Below are 21,600 nucleotides of genomic sequence, written 5' to 3'. Positions count from 1 at the left end.
ACTCTCCAAAATCCCTAAAACATGTTTAGGTATCAATGTTGTGTTTTCTGGCCTGTTCTAGCTCCTTATGTATTCTCCTCCCATAGGTCTAATTCTTCCATTTTCTAAACCTTCTACCACCCCTGGACACATCCACAAATCCCCACATCCCCAGAGTCTCCCAAAAGAAACTGCAAGAGGTTCCTAAAGAAAAGATATGGGTCAGAGTTCAGGGCCCATGCATATGAGTTCTGGATCTCTCTCTGTTTCTTTCACTTCAGATAGTCCTGGACATGGCTGCTTTTGAAAATACCCTTATTAAGCTTGAGCTCTTCTCTAATCCAAGATCCACTCCACCATCTGGGCCATGGCCAAGTGAAACAGAAGAGAGCAAACGAAGCTGTTCTAGGGTTTTCAGTTGTGTTCTTTCCTAGACCCTCTTCCTCTGCTCCACTAGAACTTATTTACCTTGCCCGGTATCTCATGTTTCTAACCAGCCTTCGTAGGAGGAAATGTCATTGTCTGGGGCCATCAGGATATTCAGCTTTGGTGGGGAGACTGAGAGGGCAGCCAAGTTGAGCAGAAAGGCTGGGAACCCTTTGGGATTTGGGGTTTCGTTCTAAGATTTGATGCTGCATGCCAGCTTTGCCTTTGGCATGCCATGTGGTGTTGGGCCCACAGTTGCCCCTATTTGAGACTCAGTGTCTCAGTTTTCTAGTCATTTGGTGAGAGCGTGGCTTCGTTGAGGATCCCAGGCAGGACAAGGCTGAGAACTGGGGCCTCAGAGCTCGCCATCCAGGGCCAGACTTTTGGGCTTATAGGGTGGAGGAGTGGGTGGGAAGGGGTCTGGGGCCCACTGTGGCTCCTGCCCCACCATCTAAACAGCTTTTTTACAATGTCAAACAGGGGAAAGGCGGCTAGAGCAGCACATCCCCGCTCAGGCCGTTTCTAATGGTAAATATGTCTGCTCTCTCCGCTTGCTCTCACTGGCTTGCTAGGGGAAGGGCTAACCCGCTGGGGCTCCCACTAACTGCATGCCCATTGAGCCCAGTCTAACTGGGCCCCAGCTGCCATCAGGCTCCCTGGCAGCCTGGGTCCTGGGCCTGTCAGGTGACAGGAAACCCCAATCCTTAAGAACTGGCTCAGGAAGCTTCATGTTGGTCTTGTCTTCCTCTGTTTCAGTCACTCTCCTTCTCTCCTTCTTCTTGTGTTCCTTGCCCCCCGTCCCTCACCTTCTAACAACACCACACCTCCTTCCCAGCCATCTGCCTGCCTCCCTCTCACTACAAAAAGAGCTGTCCAGATCCATTTTACCCATCATGCCCACCATGCTACTTGAGATAGGGGTGGTAGGATTCGATGCCATCCGCTTCTTGGGGCACCTGTCTTGGGTTCTTAGCCCCTGGTTTACAGTCCCAGCATTACTCACTATTGTCTGCTCCATAAGGTTAAGAGCCTGGCATCAGAGTTCAATTAGGGCGAATCTGAATGCTGGCTCTGCCACTTTCCAGCTCTGTGACCTCAGGCAAGCTACCTTCCTTCCTCTCTGATCCTCAGTTCACTCCTCTGTAAAATAAGAGGATAGCAGTGATCAAGATGGTGTGTGTGTACGGCATCTAGTAAGTACTGGGTGCAGAGTAAGCACAGGTAATTTGTGGTTTTGTGACCTGGAGAGCCACAGGTGAGGCTACGCCATACTGCTCTGAGCAATGCCATCCTGTGGAGGTAGACAGCCCTCTTGGTCTAGTCTGGGATCAACATCGTGCAGCTCTGCTGCCCCCACCCTGAATCCTTCAGTGTTCCCCGCTCCCTGATCCAGGGCTTGGTGGGCCACTATGCCAAGAGCACTCTTGGAAAGAAGGCTGAGCTTGGAGTCGGAACTCAAGTTTCCTCCAGGTTCCTTGAGGGAATGACACAGAGGAAATCCCATTGTGCTGCTCCTGGTCATAGGCATTTGCAGGATCAAGACATGGCCATGGACCCACAGATAGAGGCTGGCTTCTCCTGGAGCCCTGGCCTTGCTGTTTTTGTTGGTGACAGGGTGGGGCCCAAATGTTTGGAGTCGGATTCAAGAAGGTAGCAGCACTGCCCTGTGCTTTTCTTATGAGTCCCCAATTCTGCGAACCACTCTCCTCTCTCCTAGCAGAGGCCTTGGGATTCTCTAATGGGAGAACTGTAGGCACCCAGAGGATGGCTCCACACACCCCTCAGTCCCTGGCTCAGGCTTTTGACTATTAGAACTAATGGTTTTCCCTTGGACTCACCTGCTGTTTAAACCTGTTTTTCTCCTGCACTGAATTCAGAAAAAAAGGAAGAGTGCCCCATCCACACTCCCACAGCCTCTCAGCAAAGGGAAAGCTCACCAGCCAGGAGCGAGCAATGCAAGACACTTAGTGGAATAGGGGTGGGGTTTTGTCCAGCTCTGAGGTGTTCTTATTCTTTCACCTCCCTTTTCACATTCTTTCTTCTCTGAGGTTTTTTTCTCCTTTTGTCCCCTATCCTCTCCTGCACATTATTTCCCCATTAGGAAAGTAAAACCACTCCAGAATAGCCAGTGATGTCCATCTGGAGCTAAAAGGAGGGCTTGGGAGGAGGTGAAGGCAAATGGCCCAGTATGTGCTGTCTCCTTGGAAGCTGGGCTGTCCTGAAACTGGGTCTTTTTCTTAAGACAGCTGGGTGGGGAGCAAGAGGAGGTGAATTGATGGGCACCCCTCAACTGTCTTAGGAATCTCACACTCACTCTTCGCAGTCCAGTAAGATTGTCCACCATGACCCCTGCCCCACCACGACCCCCGCCCCACCACTAAGAGATGGTTCAGAGGGAAGAGAAGGAGATTCCTGTCCATCCCTTCTGTTCCCCGGTGGCCAGAACCACCCCCTGCTTAGCTCTCATCCCTCCTGCCCCCCTCCTCCACCCCTCAGCACATTCCTGCCTGACAGCTCTGGCTTGTACCTGCCTCACTGCTGTCCACCTTGTTTCAATCAAGTAGGGGGCAGGGAAGTGGACTGCTTGGCTGCACTTGAGGGGCTGGGGGTTGGGAGTGATGGGAGGAAGGGGGCTGGAGCCTCCACCGGGTGCTCCTGCTAAAGCACAGGGTTGGGGGGCAGCCAAGGCTTACCCTCTGGCCTCTGAGCTCTCCACCATCCTGAGTTTGAGACTCTAGGCCAATAATCCCATTACCACCCCCACCTCCCTCCTAAACAGAGACCTGTGCTGTCAACAACGGGGGCTGCGACAGTAAGTGCCACGATGCTGCGACTGGTGTCCACTGCAGCTGTCCTGTGGGCTTCATGCTGCAGCCAGATAGGAAGACCTGCAAAGGTAAGGGCTGCAAGAGGACGAGAGGCACGGAAACCTTTGGTAAGGGGCTGAGGTTGGTGCCAGAGAAGCTATTATGGGACATACCCTCCCCTCCTCCTCAATGTCCTTCTTATAAGGAACCCAGGACAAGGCTAAAGGTTGTGTCCTGTCCACATTTCCCATCTCAGCTCAAGGGGCATAAAAGTGCAGCCAGTTCCTCAGTGCCCTCCGCCTCTGCCCCCATTATTGCCTGCTCCCATCCCCAGCCTGTGGGTCCCAGCTGTTCACATTTGTCCCTGGGCTGGAAGGACATTTGAGACCTGTGCATGAGTTCACAGGTGTATTCATAATCTTAACCCACATCCTCAGACCTTCTCGGGGGGCTCCAGGGAGATGATCTGGGCCCTTAGAAAGGCTGTACTGGCCAAGGGAGAAGAGGTCAGCAGCTAGGCGCATGGATGCCTGGCTACTGTGATGGGATCCTTGCTCTGCCCCTCCAAGTGCTGTGATCCTGGGCAGGTCACTTCACGGTACTGTGCCTCAGTTTCCCCATATACTCTCCTCATAGATGTGTTTTGAGGATTAAATGAGTTATTTTATACAAATGGAGCTTGGAATATGGCAAGCACTTTATGTAGCTGTCATTACAGTATGATTTCCTATAATGTCCATTCTGCTTCCCCTTCTTTTAATTAGCCAGGCCTGGGGAAGGATATAGGAGTTGGAGGAGAAAAAGGGAAGGCAGCCATATTGAAAATAATCATTCATCAGGTCTGTGTCCCCTAGTCACACGGAGTCGCACTGGAAGGAGTACTGGGATCCTTCTTTGTGTCTTTTGGCCCAACAGCTGTGAGAGGAGGGGGGTGGGCTGGGGCAGCAGGTCAGCCAGGCAGAGTTGAGAGGTTTCCTGCTGGGAAGGACTGTTGACAGGTATGCTGAGAGTGAAGTGGAAGGCTGCCCTCCCTGCCCCCTCCCCCGCAAGGAGGGGTGGGTAGCCTGGGTCCTGTCTGCCACCAGCTTGGGGAACTTGACCTCAGGAAGGAAGCTGCTCACCCACCCCCCTTTCCCTCTCTAGTGCTGAAAGCTGCCTCAGGCCTGAGTCTCTCCAGACCTCTCTCAGTCCAGCCCCCTGCCTGGCCCCCGCCCTCCCCCATCAACTACCAGCCTTACTGGCTCTCCTGGAAGTCCTCCCCGCCTGGCCTCTTTCCCAGCTCCTCCTCCCCAAAGGCTGTTCCTTTCTAGTGAGTCCTTTTTGACTCTGCACCTCTCCTTGGTCCCACTCAGTGCTCTTGACAGTGCCCTTGTGACAGGGCTAGAGGACAGGAATGGGATAACCCTACCCACCAGCCTGCTTGGGAACATCTTCAGGGGCATGGGTTAGTCTGTTGGTCAAATGCCCACCTGCTCCAGGCAGTTCCCTTGATTGCCTGATTCTGGATACCAGACTCAGTCCCAGAAGAGAGGATGTTACTAAGAGCCTCAGATCCCCTGAATAAGGAGGACACAGGAGGGTGATCCAAGTCAAAAGGGGCAGGCCTAGGGACCTCCTTGATTTTCCTTGTCTCTGTGAGGAAGGGATCTTGTCTCCTTGTTCCCAGCCTTCAACATAGTCTTAAAAAAAAAATTACTTATGTGATGCCAAGGATCAAACCTAGTGCCTCATGCATGCTAGGCAGGTGCTGTACCACTGAGCTACAACCCCAGCCCTCAACATTGTCATTTGTTCTATTTTGCCTTGCTTCCCCAGACATAGACGAGTGTCGTTTGAACAACGGGGGCTGTGACCACATCTGCCGCAACACAGTAGGCAGCTTCGAATGCAGCTGCAAGAAGGGCTATAAGCTTCTCATCAATGAGAGGAACTGCCAGGGTGAGCAGACTTGGGCCAAGGTGAAAACCACAGGAGAGGTTCATGGGGTGGGAGAAGCTCAACAGACATTGCAGAGACTCTGTATCATGCTACATATTGGCAAATCGTACCCCTCCTTTTGGTGGACCAGCTTCTTAGTGGAATGCACAGTTGGTGAGGAGTGAGGGATAGATTTCACCCCAGTTCATGTCCTTGGTTGAGTATTACCTGCATAACCACTCATGGGCCCAGACTCCAAGGTCTCCAAGTAGAAGGGACATCCAAGAGGATGGGTCAGTAGCACTCAGTCACTGCTCTATGGCCAGGCCACAAGTAGACTGTTTCAACTCAAGGGGGAGAGCCAAGGTCCCTCACTTGGGTCCTGTACCTGAGCCAGTGTCATGTGCCCCAGGACAGATTCAGTAGATTATATCCTTGCTTTTCCAGATATAGACGAATGCTCCTTTGATCGAACCTGTGACCACATATGTGTCAATACACCAGGAAGCTTCCAGTGTCTCTGTCACCGTGGCTACCTGCTATATGGTGTCACCCACTGTGGAGGTAAGCCAGCAAGCTTGCATCCCGCTCCCACCCTTTCCTTTCTTGCCTTTTCACCCTCCAATTAAAGTGACTGAAGCTCTGCACTGGCTTGTGGCTCATGGGCAGCCTGGGTGCATGTGCCATGTCTGCATCCACTGTGATGAAATGGGAGAAATTAAGACAACCTCTGAAGGTCAGCAGGGAGGTGGGGCATCAGAGAATAGCATCCTCCCTCCCATTTCCATCACCGTTTCTGGACCTCCACCCTCAGCTTCAAAACAACAGCCTCACTGGTAGGTAGGAGTGGAAGCCTTTAAAAAGCTGGTCAGCTTCGCCCCTTCTTTATGGTTCCTTTAGCGACAGAGATAGGGGAGGAGGATTGAGCTCTCCTCAGGCCAGACAACTCTTAAAACATTCTTTTTATTTTAAGAACATTTAACATGATATCTACCCTCTTATATTTTTTAAAATGTCTACTAAACAGTATTGTTCATGATAGGCATAATATTGTATTATTATGTCGCTCTCTAGAATTTACTCATCTTGCGTAACTCAAGGAACCCCCAGGCCCTCTCCAAAGCCCTCACTCACTGCCCACACCCTAGCTCCTACTCCGCCCCCACCTTATTTGTCTGTCTGTCTACTCTTCCGGCAGACGTGGATGAATGCAGCATCAACGGGGGAGGCTGCCGATTTGGCTGCATCAACACTCCTGGCAGTTACCAGTGTACCTGTCCAGCAGGCCAGGGCCGACTGCACTGGAATGGCAAGGATTGCACAGGTGCGCAGCGCCCTCTTCTGGCTGAAGTTGGCATTGCAGTTTCGGGGAAGAGTTGAGGTCTTTTACAGAGCACCTGGCTGGGAAGGCGTGAAGGGGAAGAGGGTGGAGAATGTAACCCTCTGAGTTAGACATGAATTTCTGGTAAATACTGCCTTCATCAATCTCCACGGACACAGCAGCGTTCTGCACGTAGCTGATTCCCTTCTTCCACATCAGACAGTTAAGGGAGAGGGTGGGAGAGGAATGCACCTGTCTCCTCAGGCCTCTCTCCCCTTCCTAGAGCCAGTGAAGTGTCAGGGCAGTTCTGGGGCCTCAAAAGCCATGCTCAGCTGTAACCGGTCTGGCAAGAAGGACACCTGTGCCCTGACCTGTCCCTCCCGGGCCCGGTTTTTGCCAGGTATATGGGAGGGAGGTACTGGAGGGCTGGAGGTGGGGAGAGAAAAGGTTGGCCTCCCAGCAGCTCTTCTGCTCCCCTGGGATTCTTCCAACCAGAGGGGGCTTGGGGGAAGATCAGAGTGGTGATGGGCCCCTTCTCTCAGAGTCCGAGAATGGCTTCACGGTGAGCTGTGGCACCCCCAGTCCTAAGGCCGCGCCAGCCCGAGCTGGCCACCCTGGGAACAGCACCAACTCCAACCACTGTCATGGTGAGCAACAGCCTGGAAGCCCTATTCCCCTCCCCTCCTGTGTCAACCCTTTATTTCTCTTCATTACTTTCTCCTGAGTCTCCTTCTTGGCTTTGTCATTCTCTAGCCCTGTTGCCTCACTCCTTTTGTCCCTAACAACTGATCCCTATATTGCTTTCACAATCCTACTCTAGACAAGTCCCCTGTTTGGTGTCCAGCTCTGTAACACCCTCCATAGCAGCCCTCACCCCGGGGGACCCCTATGCTGTACTGAGCTTCTGCCATCCCTCTAGAGGCTGCAGTGCTGTCGGTTAAGCAGCGGGCCTCCTTCAAGATCAAAGACGCCAAATGCCGTTTGCACCTGCGAAACAAAGGCAAAATGGAGGAGCCTGGGAGAATCCTGGGGCCAGGTCTGGACTGGGGACCTCACCTCAATGGGCTTTCTAGCCACCACTCTCCCCACCCCTCCTCTCCTCTGCTTAGTGAGATTTCTTCCAGAAAACCACCAGCACCCTGAACTCGGGACAGAGCAGGGGAAAAAACAATTGTAGGCCTAAGACCTAAGGAAGTCCCAGGCTATTCCCCTCCGCCAACTAACTAGTATCCTAGACTAAGAGTTGTCGTTACTGGTACCATCTGTCTGGGTTGGGGTAGAGGTGAGAACTGGGAGGGAGAATTTTCCCTGTCCCCAGAGGGCACCTCTGGAGTTGACAAGACTTCTCCCCCAGGTGGTGCCCCCTGCTCTGACTGCCAGGTCACCTTCATTCACCTCAAGTGTGACTCCTCTCGGAAGGGCAAGGGTCGGCGGGCCCGGACCCCCCCAGGCAAGGAGGTCACCCGGCTCACCCTAGAACTGGAAGCAGAGGTCAGAGCTGAAGAAACTACAGGTGGGACTGGGAACACTGTTATGGGCAGGGCAGAGGTGGGGAAACCACAGGTCTCACCAGCCAAAGGAAGGGACCAGCCTGTATTAGGAGCAGAACCCGTGTAATGACAAGTCCAGAACTAGTCCCCAAACCTTGCCCTCCTACCTCCAGCCTGTTCTCCCCTGCCCTCCTGCTTATGCCATTCTCTCTTGCTCTCCAACTCGCACCATCCACCGCCAGCTGGCTGCGGGCTGCCTTGCCTTCGACAGCGGATGGAAAGGCGATTGAAAGGATCCCTGAAGATGCTCAGAAAGTCCATCAACCAGGACCGCTTCCTGCTGCGCCTAGCGGGCCTCGACTATGAACTAGCCCACAAGCCAGGCCCGGTATCGGGGGAGCGAGCAGAGCTGGTGGAGGTCTGCAGGCCTGGGCAGCATCGTGCTGGGACCAAGTGTGGTAAGGGAACTTGCTGGGGAGCACGGGAGTGGGGCAGGCCCAGCTTTACAGCCTCAGGTACATTTCTCAAATTATGAGGCAGCTAAGACCCTCCTGCCCACCGTCCTCCCTTCCCCAGTCTCAGGCTAAAATCTAGGACACCAGGCAGGGCCAGCAACTCTCCTGCACACGGATTTGACCTCTCCAGCTCTCTAAGGATTCTGTTTATTACTTAGCAAAGAGACTCTCCTCAAATCTGGGGGAACGGGAAAGGGAATCCTAGGCCTGGGGGGTGGGAAATGGAGGGTGGGGAGCTAGCACGGCCGACTCTCCCTCAGTCAGCTGCCCGCAGGGAACGTATTACCACGGCCAGACGGAGCAGTGTGTGCCATGCCCAGCGGGCACCTTCCAGGAGAGAGAAGGGCAGCTCTCCTGCGACCTTTGCCCTGGCAGTGATGCCCACGGGCCTCTTGGAGCCACCAACATCACCACGTGTGCAGGTGCCAGGGGAACAAACAATACAGATTGGGCTAGGGTGGGCACTGGGATGCCCATGGGCATGGGATTTCCCAAAGGGCAGGCCCAGGCTCCAGGCCACTCTCCTAGTTGACATTCTGTTTGTGTGCCTCTGTTCCCTGAGACTGGGGGACCCCATGGGTGACTAAGGACCATCCCCATGAGAATTGGGCCCTTGGTTCATTGCAGGTCAGTGCCCACCTGGCCAACACTCTGTGGATGGGTTCAAGCCCTGCCAGCCATGCCCACGGGGCACCTACCAACCTGAAGCAGGACGGACCCTGTGCTTCCCATGTGGTGGAGGCCTCACCACCAAGCATGAGGGGGCCATCTCCTTCCAAGATTGTGACACTAAGGGTGAGTAAGCTACTCACCCCCCTAGGGGACGCCCTAACCCCAAATACTCAAAAACTGTCTCCAAGTCCCCAGAGCAGACCTGAGTATGCTGCCCTACCACCTTCCCCCAAACAGAAACAGCCCCGCTGCCTGACCAGCCACACTGTCCCTCTCAGGAGCCATCCTGGCATCCACCAGCCCAAGTCTGAGGATCACAAAAAAATGAACACTTTCCCTTCTGCTTTGGAGAACTACCCCACCAGCACTCATTGGGATGAGTTTCCCTGTCAGTTCAGCCCTATGCTCAGTCTCTGGAAAAAAAAAAAGAAAAGATTAGTACTGCAGCTAACCATTCTGTAAAACTATTTTCCCTTTGGGCTTAAATTCTGGTATAACTTGGAAAGGTTAAGATCCCGGGAGAACCCTGGAGTCTTCAATCTCCTGATTCACCATGACCAATAGGACCTGCCCACCCTACAACCCGGAGTACCCCCGTGCCTGTCATCTTGATTCCTGCCCCTTCCCTTTGCCTGCAGTCCAGTGCTCCCCAGGGCACTACTACAACACCAGCATCCATCGTTGTATCCGCTGTGCCATGGGCTCCTATCAGCCTGACTTCCGTCAGAACTTCTGCACCCGCTGTCCAGGAAACACCAGCACTGACTTTGATGGCTCTACCAGTGTGACCCAGTGCAAGAGTATGTGGCAGGCCAGCTGTGGGAAAGAGGGTAGAGCCCTGGGAGCAATGGGCAGGGGAAGAAAAGAGGGGTAAACAACAGGAAGCAGAGCTGTGGGTGAATGGACAGGAAAGTTCCCTTCTCCACACTTCTCCAATCCCCCCGGATCTCTAGGCCCGCTGCGAGGCTGAGCCCTGTGGCATCCTTTCCCTAGAAACAGGTAATAGGGAGGCAAAGACAAGTGAAGTGAGAAGGTACTGGCAGGGCAGGAAGGATGGTGGATCCGGAACATGGGAAGTGGATGATGAACTAGAATGAGGCTGCCCCGGGTCTGTTTCTACCTCAATACTCTTCAGTATCCCCAACCCGGTTCCCCACTGACATCCCTTCTCTTTCTCGCTCTATCCACTGGGCTTGGCTGCAGACCGACAGTGTGGTGGGGAGCTAGGTGAGTTCACTGGCTATATCGAGTCCCCCAACTACCCGGGCAACTACCCAGCCGGCGTGGAGTGCATCTGGAACATCAACCCCCCACCCAAGCGCAAGATCCTTATCGTGGTACCTGAGATCTTCCTGCCATCTGAGGACGAGTGTGGGGACGTCCTCGTCATGAGAAAGAACTGTGGGTGGCTACAGAGCTGGGCCAGGGAAGGGAAGTCTGAATCTGGCTGGGAGGGAAATCGAGTTTGGTACAGGAAGAAGTGGGGCAGTAAAGTTAGAGACCCATGAGCGCAAAATTGTGAGAGAAGCCTTAAGGAGAGGAACTAACAGAGGAAAATAGCAGCTTTGGTGGAAAGTAGAGTTAAGAAAGCCAGCGGGCATGCTGGTTCACACCTGGAGTCCCAGAGGCCAGGGAGGCTGACGCAGGAGGATCACAAGTTCGAGTAAATTAGGTAAATTAGAGAGGTCTTAAGCAATTTAGCGAGACCCTATCTCAAAATAAAAAATAAGGGCTGAGGATATAGCTCAGTTGGTAGAGTGATTGCCTTGCATGCACAAGGCCCTGGGTTCAATCCCTAGCACCACAAATAAATAAAATAAAAAGGACTAGGGATGTAGCTCAGTGGTAAAGTTCCTCTGTGTTCAGTCTCCAATACCAAAAAAATTAAAGATAGAAAGCCAGCCAGCCCTGGGGCTAGAACACCAATGCTATTACCTATGACATTTTCTAATCCTAGCATTTTTGCCATCCATTCACTTAAATGTCAAATTTCATACATTAGGGCTGGGGGTGGAGCAAATTAGTAGAGTGCTTGCCTTGCATGAGTTTGATCCTTAATACTACTAAAAACAAAACAAAACACAAAAACACACTCTATGTGAGTGCCTGGACTTAAATAGGCATTGTGGAATGAACTCAGGGTGCAGTGGGAGTGGGGTTATGGCTGTGTGCGTGTGTGTGTGTGCGTGTGTGTGTGTGTGTGTGTGTGTGTGTGTGTGTGTTTTCAGGGGTGGGAGCCTCTGATTCTGCCCACAACTCCATGGCCCTAATTCCAGCAGGGCTTGGGTAGCCTGCCCTGCTGCTCCACTGACCTGCTCCTTGCCTTGCCAGCCTCCCCATCCTCCATCACCACTTATGAGACCTGCCAGACCTATGAGCGTCCCATTGCCTTCACCGCCCGGTCCAGGAAGCTTTGGATCAACTTTAAGACAAGTGAGGCCAACAGTGCCCGTGGCTTCCAGATTCCCTATGTTACCTATGATGGTGAGTGATGGCAGGAGAGCCAGGGAGGTGGGCAAGAAAGGAGAGGCTCATAGGTCTTGGGAGGGAGCTAGGGAAGGAGAATGAGCTCCTACCCTTCAGCCCCTCTCCCTTGATCAACTTTGCAGAAGACTATGAGCAGCTGGTAGAAGACATTGTACGGGATGGCCGACTCTATGCCTCTGAAAACCACCAGGAGATCTTAAAGGCAAGTGAATACTGACAATGACGACTAACATAATGAGCATGTGACAATGCGCAGGCAACATGCTAAGGGCCAATGTGAATATTTGCAATTGATACACAAGATAGCTCTACAAGGCAGGTGGTTTCATCATTGCAAATGAGGAAACCGAGGCACAGAGTTAAAGAACCTGCCCTGTGGGAAAGCCGTCTACACTGTCACCCAGACTCCATTACACCTAGGGGGAAAGGTGGAAGATAAAGAGAAGGCTAAGAGAAGAAATATCTCCTATCTTTGCCACCAAGGATACAGGAAAAATTATTTCTGTACTTAATTGCTCTTACAGAAGCCCCTTCCTCCCTTTACCATCCCCACTCCCACAGAGAAGCAGCAGGTTAGCACACCTCTGTCAGGATCAATTCATAGATAGACAGATATCTTTTTTGTGCATATGCTAGGGATTGAACCCAGGGCCTTTGCTCTACCACTGAGCCACATCCCCAGCCCCTATGTATCTGTACAGGAAAAGAAATATTTCCAACACTGAAGAATAGACCAGAAATTTTGGGTCAGGGGATCTAAATTTGAAAACATCTTACTACAGTCTAGTTGTACAATCATGCTTCATGAGTTATCACTGCAAAAAAGTTCTGTCTTTATTAGTAGTAATATAATTTGTATTATTAGTAACATAATTTTATATTATCATTGAGATAAAATATGAAAAATCTAAAACTTGTGATGAAAAAACTTCAAGAAGTATAATTTTAGCAATACTTTTCAAATATTCTTTATGCATCTAAATCATTATTTCAAATCAGATATACTATGGAACACCAGTTCCATAGTATAAGTATGTGCATAAGTAGCACAGCTATTCTGATCAAAGTGGTTAGAGAAACCAGTGAATGTAGTAGAAAGAACACCGGCCTAGGGACCAGGTCATCTGAGTTCCAATGCCCAGTGCCTGGCATTTACCAGGCTCCACACATGTCACAGATGGTGGGGGCAGTCAGGAAAAGCCTCTGAGGAGAAGAGACTCATTCTGAATGAGATCAAGGGAATACCCATTAGAAGACCAGGGAGGAATATTCCAAGCTAAGGAGCAGTTTGGCATGTTTAAGAACCTAAGAAGGCCAGGGTGGCTCCACGTGGTGAGGAAGAATAGAGGAGGAGAGCGGTGCACAGATCACATGTAGCCAATGTGCTATGAAGGGACTTGGCTTTTACACAAGTGATAAAAGCCAGAGGGGCTAAGGGTGTAGCTCAGTGGTAGAGCAAATGCCTAGACTTTGGTTTGATCCCCAGCACTGAGAAAAGAAAAAATTGGCCAGGTGCGATGGTGTGCTCCTGTAGTCCCAGCTTCTTAGGAGCTTGAGCCAGGAGTTTGAGAACAGTCTGGACAATATAGTGGGACCCTCATCTCAAAAACAACCAACCCAGAGAAGTGTTTCAAATAGGAAAAGGATCAATCAAACACCTGCAAAGTCAGTGTGGGGAAAACCGTCTATGGAGGGTCAAAGGTGGGGAAACCGTCTATGGAGGGTCAAAGGTAGGAGGGTCAAAGCAAGGAGATCAGTTAGGAAGGTGAGAAGCGGTCAGACCCTAGATATTTTGAAAGTAGAGGCAACAGGATTTGCCAAAGTTGTGAGCAAAAGAGAGGCGTCAGGATGGTTCCACTGATTGGAGACTGAGGCTGGAGCTGCCACTGACTGAGTTGGGGGATTCTAAAGCAGCAGATGGTGGGGAAGGGAGTCCACAGCTCATCTCTGGATGTTCAATGTGAGATGTATCAGATGTGGGAGGGGCTGCCGAGTTGAGGCTGGCTATTCTTCTTCCCCACCCATGACACTGAGGCTCACGTTGCCACCTACCATCCTCTGCAGGACAAGAAGCTCATCAAAGCCTTCTTTGAGGTGCTGGCCCACCCCCAGAACTACTTCAAGTACACAGAGAAACACAAGGAGATGCTGCCAAAATCCTTCATCAAGCTGCTTCGCTCCAAAGTTTCCAGCTTCCTGAGGCCCTACAAATAGTGCCTATAGTCTATAGAGACCCAGGTTTTTTAGCTCCCAGACTCCTTAACCCTCAGAGCCGGCAGCCCCTACCCCCAGACATGGAACTCTCTCCTCTTTTTGGAGGAAAGTATCACTATACAGACCAGGCACTCTCCCTTTCTTTCTAGTTTTCTTCTCTCTCTCTCTCACTCACTCACTCACTACTGGTTTCTCTCTTCCTACATGCTCACTGGAAAAGCCATCCAGTGCTGGCTGTATTCCCCAGAGGGGCAAAGGGACAGCACTGCCCCCTCCCCTGCCCATTTTACCAGCTTACATCCCTGGTCAGCTTGGAAGGGTGCTAAAAGCCCACTAAGGAAGTGGGTCTACTAGAGAATGGGGAGGGGAAAGAGGGACTTCTGCCATTACAAGGTTGTGCCTTGCTAGTCAGGAGCCAAAACGTCCCCTGGCTGGGTTCCCCAGGGTGACTTTTAACAGCCCAGAGTCCTGCCAAAGAAGCCTTTGACCTACCAACTTAATGCCAGCACCAGTCCGTTGAGGCACACAGTTGGAGCCCTGGCCACCACACAGTTGGCTTTCTTGTCTATACAGCTCCTCTTTCTTCCCCTACATGTCTGACTGGGGTTGACTCCATAAGCATTTACAAATGGCCCACACCACTGGGCTGGTGGACACCGGCTGACTGAGGGAAGCAGCAGGCATTACCAAGTACGTCTTGATGTGCTGCTGTGGCTCTTGAGAGAAAGACTATAGCTCTGCAGGATAGGAAGCAGGTTTTAAAGCATTGCCAAAAGAAATCAGAAAAGAATCTGTATCATGTAAAGGACTAGACTACAGCACAATTGGATGCCAGCCTCCAACACTAATCCCTTTTCTCACTTGTCCTCACTGGCCCAGCCATACCCTTGCCTGCCCAAGTGCTCCCTGGGGGAGCCTTACTCCCCTTCTAAGTGTTGTACTTAAAGAAATCGAGCTGTTGACCCGAGCCAGCCTGGGCCTTGCCCCATCGTTGTCTTTCCCTTGTAGCCCCAGGTGGCTTGTGGGCTCCACCAAAGAGGACCCCACTCTGCAGCCAGCCTGGAGCCACCTACCTCTGGCCTCAGGCTGTGGGCAGCAAGAGGAATGTGTGCACTTGGCGAGCCTCCTGCCCACCCTGTCCGTATCTAATAAGTGCAATCATTTTGAGTCTTTCTGTGTTGTCTAGAGGGAGGGATTTTGTTTTCTGTTTTTGTTTCTCTTTCCTCTATTAGAGCAAACCCTATTTATAGCTGCCCATGAGAGAGGAGTATATGTTTGGAGTGGAAGAATATCAGTTTTGAATCTCATGAACTTTGAGTCCTAGAGCATCTGATCTGTCTGTTCTACCAGTGGCCACCCAGACCTCTAGAGCCCTCAGCTGGGCTAACCCAGGGCTATAGCTCGGAGGCATTTGATGTGTAGGACAGTAATTTGGGGGACTAGATGAAGCAGGAAGGAGAGGGACATGTTTTTTAAACTAGTCCTGCTGTCTTTATACCTCTCCATGGATTCAGCATGGACCTCATGATTGTAGAGGCCGATGGAATTGGTCAGATATTCTCTACCCCAAGTCGGGAAAACCTCCATCCTTTCCCTGTCTTCATGTCTCGCCCTGGTGTGTACATGGAAGAGGACCAGGACAAATCCCAGGGAAAGGGCCGAGTCAGGCTCCTGAGTTACCCTGGCCATTTCCCTCTTAGAGTTGACTTCAAGCCTGTTTCAAACTACTGTTTTTCAAAAGGATGAAGAATAAAATCTATGCCCAAGCCCAGACCCTGCACACACTCCACCCTTAATCCAATTATGGCCTGTAAAATTATTTTTGATTGTTTTCTAGTTCCCTCAAAGCTGTAGTCCTAGTCAGTTAAAGGCTACCAATTGACTCCTCTGGTCCAGTTCTAGGTGACTGTCCCAGGCTACTGTTCCCCCAGGAGACCCAACACTAAATAAAGGAGCCTGACAGTCCTCATCGGTAGCATTCACTAGCCAAACAAGCCTTAGCAGTAGATGGCCAGTGGCACAACTAGATCCCCTGACATCAGTAGTCAACACCACAGCCCGTAGGGATGGGTCTAAGAGGACTATTGTGAAGATGTTAAATGAGTACATCTACTCAGAGGAAATGGTCATTTAGTAGGAATGTTTACTTCTCAGGAAGTGCCATGAAAACTACTTGAATCAACTTTGACCATCCTAATTCTCCACCACAAGCTAGGATAACTTTCTGATTCTTTTCCTACCATTTTGCTTCTGTTGGAAAGCCAAACAGTGAAGGTGCTTTCCAATTTATGTCTTCAGGATCTGGCTTCTCCTTGATCCCTTCCTTTCCTGTCTATCATACACACACATAAACACACTTCTTCCAATCATTTATTTCATGGTTTATGAGACCTGCAAATGAGTTCCACAGTATGGAAAGTGTAGACCACTAGGCCTCTTTAACTGATATCAAGACAGATCTTGGTGATCAGGTAAAGATTTGGTATTGTCCACTAAATTTAATTTAGGTCATCCAAGTTGGGAATTAAGAATCCAGGCAAAGCTGCTGCTGAAACTAGAGAGGAATGAACTAGCCCTGGGGCTCAAACTAGGGATTAAGTGGACCTAAAGAGGAGTCAACACTCAGGGACTCTCTAGGGCTTTACAGGTCAGACATTTAAAGAGGTTTTTACCAGTGGAAGAACATGGGAGATGGTGTACATAGGAATTCTTTATGAAGTGACCCAAAGGCCTCCCTGCAGGATGGGGTGCTTATAGGGCCACAGAACTGTGAAGCTTCATTCGTCTTGGTACCAAGCCTGCCCTGATCTTCGTCTGGCAAAGGGAAGCCATTTTGATGAGAGCTCCAAGCACCGATGATGAGTATCAGAAAAGCACTTAGATCCTCAGCAGCGCTGCAGCTCCTCTTCACTTCTCCGCCTCTGGGTATTACCAGGCCAGGCCAGGCCCGTCCCGAAGCCTGAGGGAATTCTCAGAGTCTAGAGAAAATATATCAAAACCTGGACTTGAGCACCCTGGGCCTAAAAATCCCAAAGTCTTGACACTGAGCTGTGATTGCTTTGGTTTGGCAGTTGGAGGTGGTAGAGACTCAGATTTGTTGCTGCAAGTTTCACAGTATAGTCCTGGTCTTTTGTGTTGTCCATATTGCATGTTTGAGGTGACTCTGGACGGGATTAGGAAGTCAGTCGTATCTCAACACGTCAAAAAACGTTATGGAGCATTCAAATATTTATATTTGCTGCTTACCCTCAATATGACAGCCTTAAACTAGGGAAACAAAGTATACTGACCATAAGCAGAAAATGTTCTTTCTTACATACAGTAAGAGCAAAGTGGAAGCAAGCAACAGGAAGGATATTTTAAAATCTGACCTGTCTCAAAGGTAGCATACCCTGTCTTTGGGCCATTATTTGGATTACGAATCCTTTAAGAAACTGTATGATTAGATGGAATAAAACCCAGTTCTGTTATCAGCTTATCTAGACAACACAGATTGTAGCAGTTTGAAAAACTAAGAACTTTGTTCTTCTGTGTGAGCTGAACTGAAGTTTCAAAGAATAATCATTAATAATCATGTGGGAGGCTTTTTTTTAATGTAGAAGAAATCTCAAAATATTGTATTTATATCTGCCTTCCACTGCTGCCGATAAAACATCTCCTACACAATCAACAATAAACAGCAAATGATGCAGTTCATAGAGTATTTTGCACTTGGGGAAAAATATGTATCTGAAGTTGTAAAAAGAAATGTTTGGATTTTGTACTGTCTTTTTTATTATTATTAAAATACTAAATGAAACTCCTTAGCCTGGCATCTGTTCCTGTATCTCAATAGCTTATTCTAGAGCTGGAAAAAGGCTTGAGGAGGGCTGGGGATGTAGCTCAAGTGGTAACGTGCTCGCCTGGCATACATGGGGCACTGGGTTCGACCTCAGCACCACATAAAATAAAATAAAGATGTTGTGTCCACCAAAAACTGGAAAAAAAAAAAAAAGGCTTGAGGAGACAAAGTAACTTCTGACAGAAGACTTACCCGAATTTGGGTAAGTCTTTATCTTATTCCTATTGATTTTAGAATATAAATAGGCTTGTCTCCTGTCTATCTTTAAAAGTATCAGGAATTACCTCCTATCAGCCATGGTGGTGCATGTCTGTGATCCCAGCAATTTGAGAGGCTGAGGCAGAAGTATTGCAAGTTTGAGGCCAGCCTCAGCAACTTAGTGAGGTCCTGTCTCAAAATTAAAAACAAAAATTTTGTAGTACAGTAGTAGAGCATCCCTGGGTTCAATCCCCAGTACTGCAAAAACAAAAACCAGTTATCTCCTGAGGGGGAATATAGGGAGTGAGGGAAATTTTAGACTACTGTTCCTTCTCACCACAATATAATCCACAAAAGCTGTCCAGGCCACAGATGGCTTAGACTCTCTCCTAGTTAGAATAGCTCACCTCTAGCACAGAACATCATTCAACAGTGGTTTTGTTATTGTCTATTTTTGTTTGTTTGGTTGGCTTTTGGTACTGAGGATTGAACCCAAGGGTGCTTTACCACTGTGCTATATATCCCTAGTCCTTTTTTTTTTTTTTCCTTTGAGATGGCTTCACTAAGTTGCTGCGTGAGATTGGCCTTAAATCTGTGATCCTCCTGCCTCAGCTTCCTGAGTCTCTAGGATTACAGGTGTGGGGCACTGTGCCTGGTTCAACAATACACTCTGGCCACCAAAGGGAATTTTGAAATACAGATTATTTAGCCATTCCATCATCACTACTCCTACAGGACATGGGAAAGCAATCTCCAATTTTTTATACATGAACAATCTTATTTTCTAGCTTAGAAATGATACGTAAAATTAATGCAAATATACAACTCCATGACATGAAATTTTACTGGATTTAATATTTACATTATACAGCCATTTAAGAGTAGGACTTGCTGAAGCTGGGTATGGTGGCACACACCTGTAATCCCAGCTATTCAGGAGGCTGAGGCAGGAAAATTGCAAGTTTGAGGCCAGCCTGGGAGTTCATTTCACAATTGCTGAGCTACTATTATATGCCAAACAGTGAGTGTATAACTACCATAGCTTGATAATAGTAGCCACGCTCATGTAACTTTCTAACTTACATTCCCACATAGATTTCCAAAATAGGAAAGGATCTAGTCCACTTGGTGGCTGTGGGTATAAATGCACTGGCATTCTAATTTATAATGTTAACCTTCTATGAGTCTGATTTAGTGTGACAAAATCTTTGTATGAGATGACAAAAACACATTTTTCACTGTAAAGCTAATCATCACACTGTACCCTCCTGGAGCCATCCTCTTTCATGTCTCCATAAACCTACTTCAGTAACACCAGGCCTTCCTTCTTACTTCCTGGGACACTTGCACTGGTGCTCCAGAATAAGGTATAGCCATTGGAGTATGAGTCGGCCTATACTGATAAGATTTTAAAGTGGGGTACATGAAGACAGGAATTCTTTCCAAGGGTATGCGAAGACTTTACAAGTGATATCTGCGCAAGGAAATCAGTCTGAGGAAAATTTTTAGGGAATAAATTTTCATGTGAAATCTTAACTTCCATATGAAATCTTTCCTAAAACCAACGTGAGAGCCAGTCACCGTATTCATGCACACGTTTTCACCATAGTCCTTATTCCACTCTGCAAAAGCATACCCCTCGCCTCCAGTGAATACATGGTCCAGGGTGTAAAAACTGGAGTTGGGAGGGAGGGGTTGTTTTCCCCTTCCTACCAAAATATTCTCATTACAATCAGGCCTCCTCTTATTTCATCTTTTTTTGGGGGGTACTGGGGATGGAACCTTGGGGCACTCAAACACTGAGCCATATCCACAGCCCTTTTTTGTATTTATTTATTTTTTCAATTAAATTTTTTTTTAGTTATAGGTGGACACAATATCTTTATTTTATATTTATGTGGTGCTGAGGATCAAACCCAGTGCCTCACGCATGCTAGGCAAGCGCTCTACCTCTGAGCCACACCCCAGCCCCCTGTATTTTGAGACAGGGTCTCATTGAGGTGCTGAGGGCCTTGCTAAGTTTCTGAGGCTAGCTTTGAATTCCAAATCCTCCTGCCTCAGCTTCCTGAGCTGCTGGGCTCACAGGCATGCATCACCACACCCAGCTTCATCTTACAAAATGTTTACTATATTCTATCTCCTACTAGCAAAGAATGAAATTGTTTGCTAGCTTCTCAGTCCATTAATTCTTAGCAAATCTTTTTTTAAACACATAAGAAAAAGTTCGATCATGAAGTCTCATAAAATTACTGCAGTTATTTCTGGTTTTTAGACATGATTCATTCATTATTCCCAAAAGTTGAACATCAGAGTTTGACACAAGCAGACCCACCCATTTACCCAAGGGATATATCTCATTTCTCAAAACTGATGGATATAGCTGTATATTATATGGCATTATTCCAAATGTTATAATGAGAAACAGTGCTGTTTTGTTTTTACCATTTTTATTAATATTAGCTCTCTATAAATTTAATATTGACTATTTTGAGCAACCTATTTTATAAGCAATAGTTAATAATTTCCCAGTAATTTTATAATATTATTCAAAATAATTATAAACATTTATTCAAATTAAAGAATAAAGTCAGATGTTTTCTTGACAGACAGTAAGTCTAATTTGATTGACTGATTTGAAATGAAGATTGGTTTTGCCAGTTACACAAATGGCAGGTGTTTTGTTGTTGTTTTGTGTCTTTTTTTTTTTTTTTTTTGATGACAGGGATTGAACCCAAGGGTGCTTAACCACTGAGCCACATCCCCAGACCACTTTATTTTTCATTTTGAGATAGGGCCTCCCTAAGTTGCTTAGGACTTCACTAATTTGCTGAAGCTGGCTTTGAACTTGTGATCCTCCTGTCTCAGTGTCCTGAGCCACTGCACCCAGCTGAGATGTTTTTTTTATACAGACGGAGCTGAATCTGCACTACAGAAATTTTAACAGAAAGATTCTGAAAACATTAATGATAAAAGAATTTTATCAAAAAATATGTATTGAAAAAGGAGTATGGATAAGTTAGATGTTTTCTTGACAGACAGTAAGTCTAATTTGATTGACCTATTTGAAATGAAGATTAGTTTTGCCAATTACACAAATGGCAGGTATTTTGTTGTTATTGTTTTTGTCTTTTTGTTGTTGTTGTTTAAATGAATAAATGTTTGGATAAATGTTTAACTACATTCATCCAAGTGAAAAGGTTAACAGAGATTCTAATAACTAGATAATAAATCCTTTTGCAAGATCAGTGGTTTCCAATTCTTTGCTTTTAATAAAATTAAAGGAATATTTTTGACAATATTTGATAATAGATCTCATTGTGATTGGTGGCATATAATTTAGAAGTTCAAAGACTTGAGGAATATCATTGTAACAAATCTCTTTATTTTCCAATTTTGTGAACAAGGTTTCTCAACACTAAGTCTATTAAAAAGAGAGAGAGAGAGAGAGAATTGATGTCTTACCTTATATCTTCCTATCATTGAATAATATTCATCCATGATACCTGAGCTACTTGGGTAGAAACACTAAATTTCTCATTAAGAGGTGTATCCTCAATAAAAATTTTAATTATTTATGTAGTTTAGTAATACAGTAATTATGGGAAATGAATGAGGAATATGAGAATGGAACCATACAAAATTTCTGCTAGAGAATTTTTTTCTTTTGTTGTTATTGTTTTTTGTGGAACCCAGGAGCTCTCTACAGATGTGCACCACCATGGCCAACTATTTT

At 48.0% G+C, this 21,600-nt stretch overlaps 1 protein-coding gene across 2 annotated transcripts in view; it reads left to right on the top strand.

Annotated features, from left to right (window-relative positions):
* The window catches only part of Scube3 (signal peptide, CUB domain and EGF like domain containing 3), a 31,577-nt gene extending 17,749 nt beyond the window's left edge, over nucleotides 1-13,828 (top strand). For both annotated transcript variants that reach the window (XM_026383590.2, XM_026383589.2), the window contains exons 7-22: nucleotides 3,185-3,301; nucleotides 5,028-5,150; nucleotides 5,577-5,693; nucleotides 6,328-6,453; nucleotides 6,734-6,850; nucleotides 6,993-7,097; nucleotides 7,370-7,486; nucleotides 7,805-7,963; nucleotides 8,183-8,398; nucleotides 8,716-8,877; nucleotides 9,083-9,250; nucleotides 9,766-9,927; nucleotides 10,331-10,528; nucleotides 11,459-11,611; nucleotides 11,737-11,816; nucleotides 13,679-13,828. In XM_026383590.2, coding sequence (XP_026239375.1) covers nucleotides 3,185-3,301; nucleotides 5,028-5,150; nucleotides 5,577-5,693; nucleotides 6,328-6,453; nucleotides 6,734-6,850; nucleotides 6,993-7,097; nucleotides 7,370-7,486; nucleotides 7,805-7,963; nucleotides 8,183-8,398; nucleotides 8,716-8,877; nucleotides 9,083-9,250; nucleotides 9,766-9,927; nucleotides 10,331-10,528; nucleotides 11,459-11,611; nucleotides 11,737-11,816; nucleotides 13,679-13,828 — 2,270 coding nt within the window. The remainder of the gene's footprint in view (nucleotides 1-3,184; nucleotides 3,302-5,027; nucleotides 5,151-5,576; nucleotides 5,694-6,327; nucleotides 6,454-6,733; nucleotides 6,851-6,992; nucleotides 7,098-7,369; nucleotides 7,487-7,804; nucleotides 7,964-8,182; nucleotides 8,399-8,715; nucleotides 8,878-9,082; nucleotides 9,251-9,765; nucleotides 9,928-10,330; nucleotides 10,529-11,458; nucleotides 11,612-11,736; nucleotides 11,817-13,678) is intronic.
* The last annotated feature ends 7,772 nt before the right edge of the window (nucleotides 13,829-21,600 follow it).

This window comes from Urocitellus parryii, chromosome 8 (assembly GCF_045843805.1).
Source record: "Urocitellus parryii isolate mUroPar1 chromosome 8, mUroPar1.hap1, whole genome shotgun sequence".
NCBI classification, from domain to species: domain Eukaryota; kingdom Metazoa; phylum Chordata; class Mammalia; order Rodentia; family Sciuridae; genus Urocitellus; species Urocitellus parryii.
Note: the sequence above shows the minus strand (reverse complement) of the source record. Positions and strands in the feature narration are given on the sequence as shown.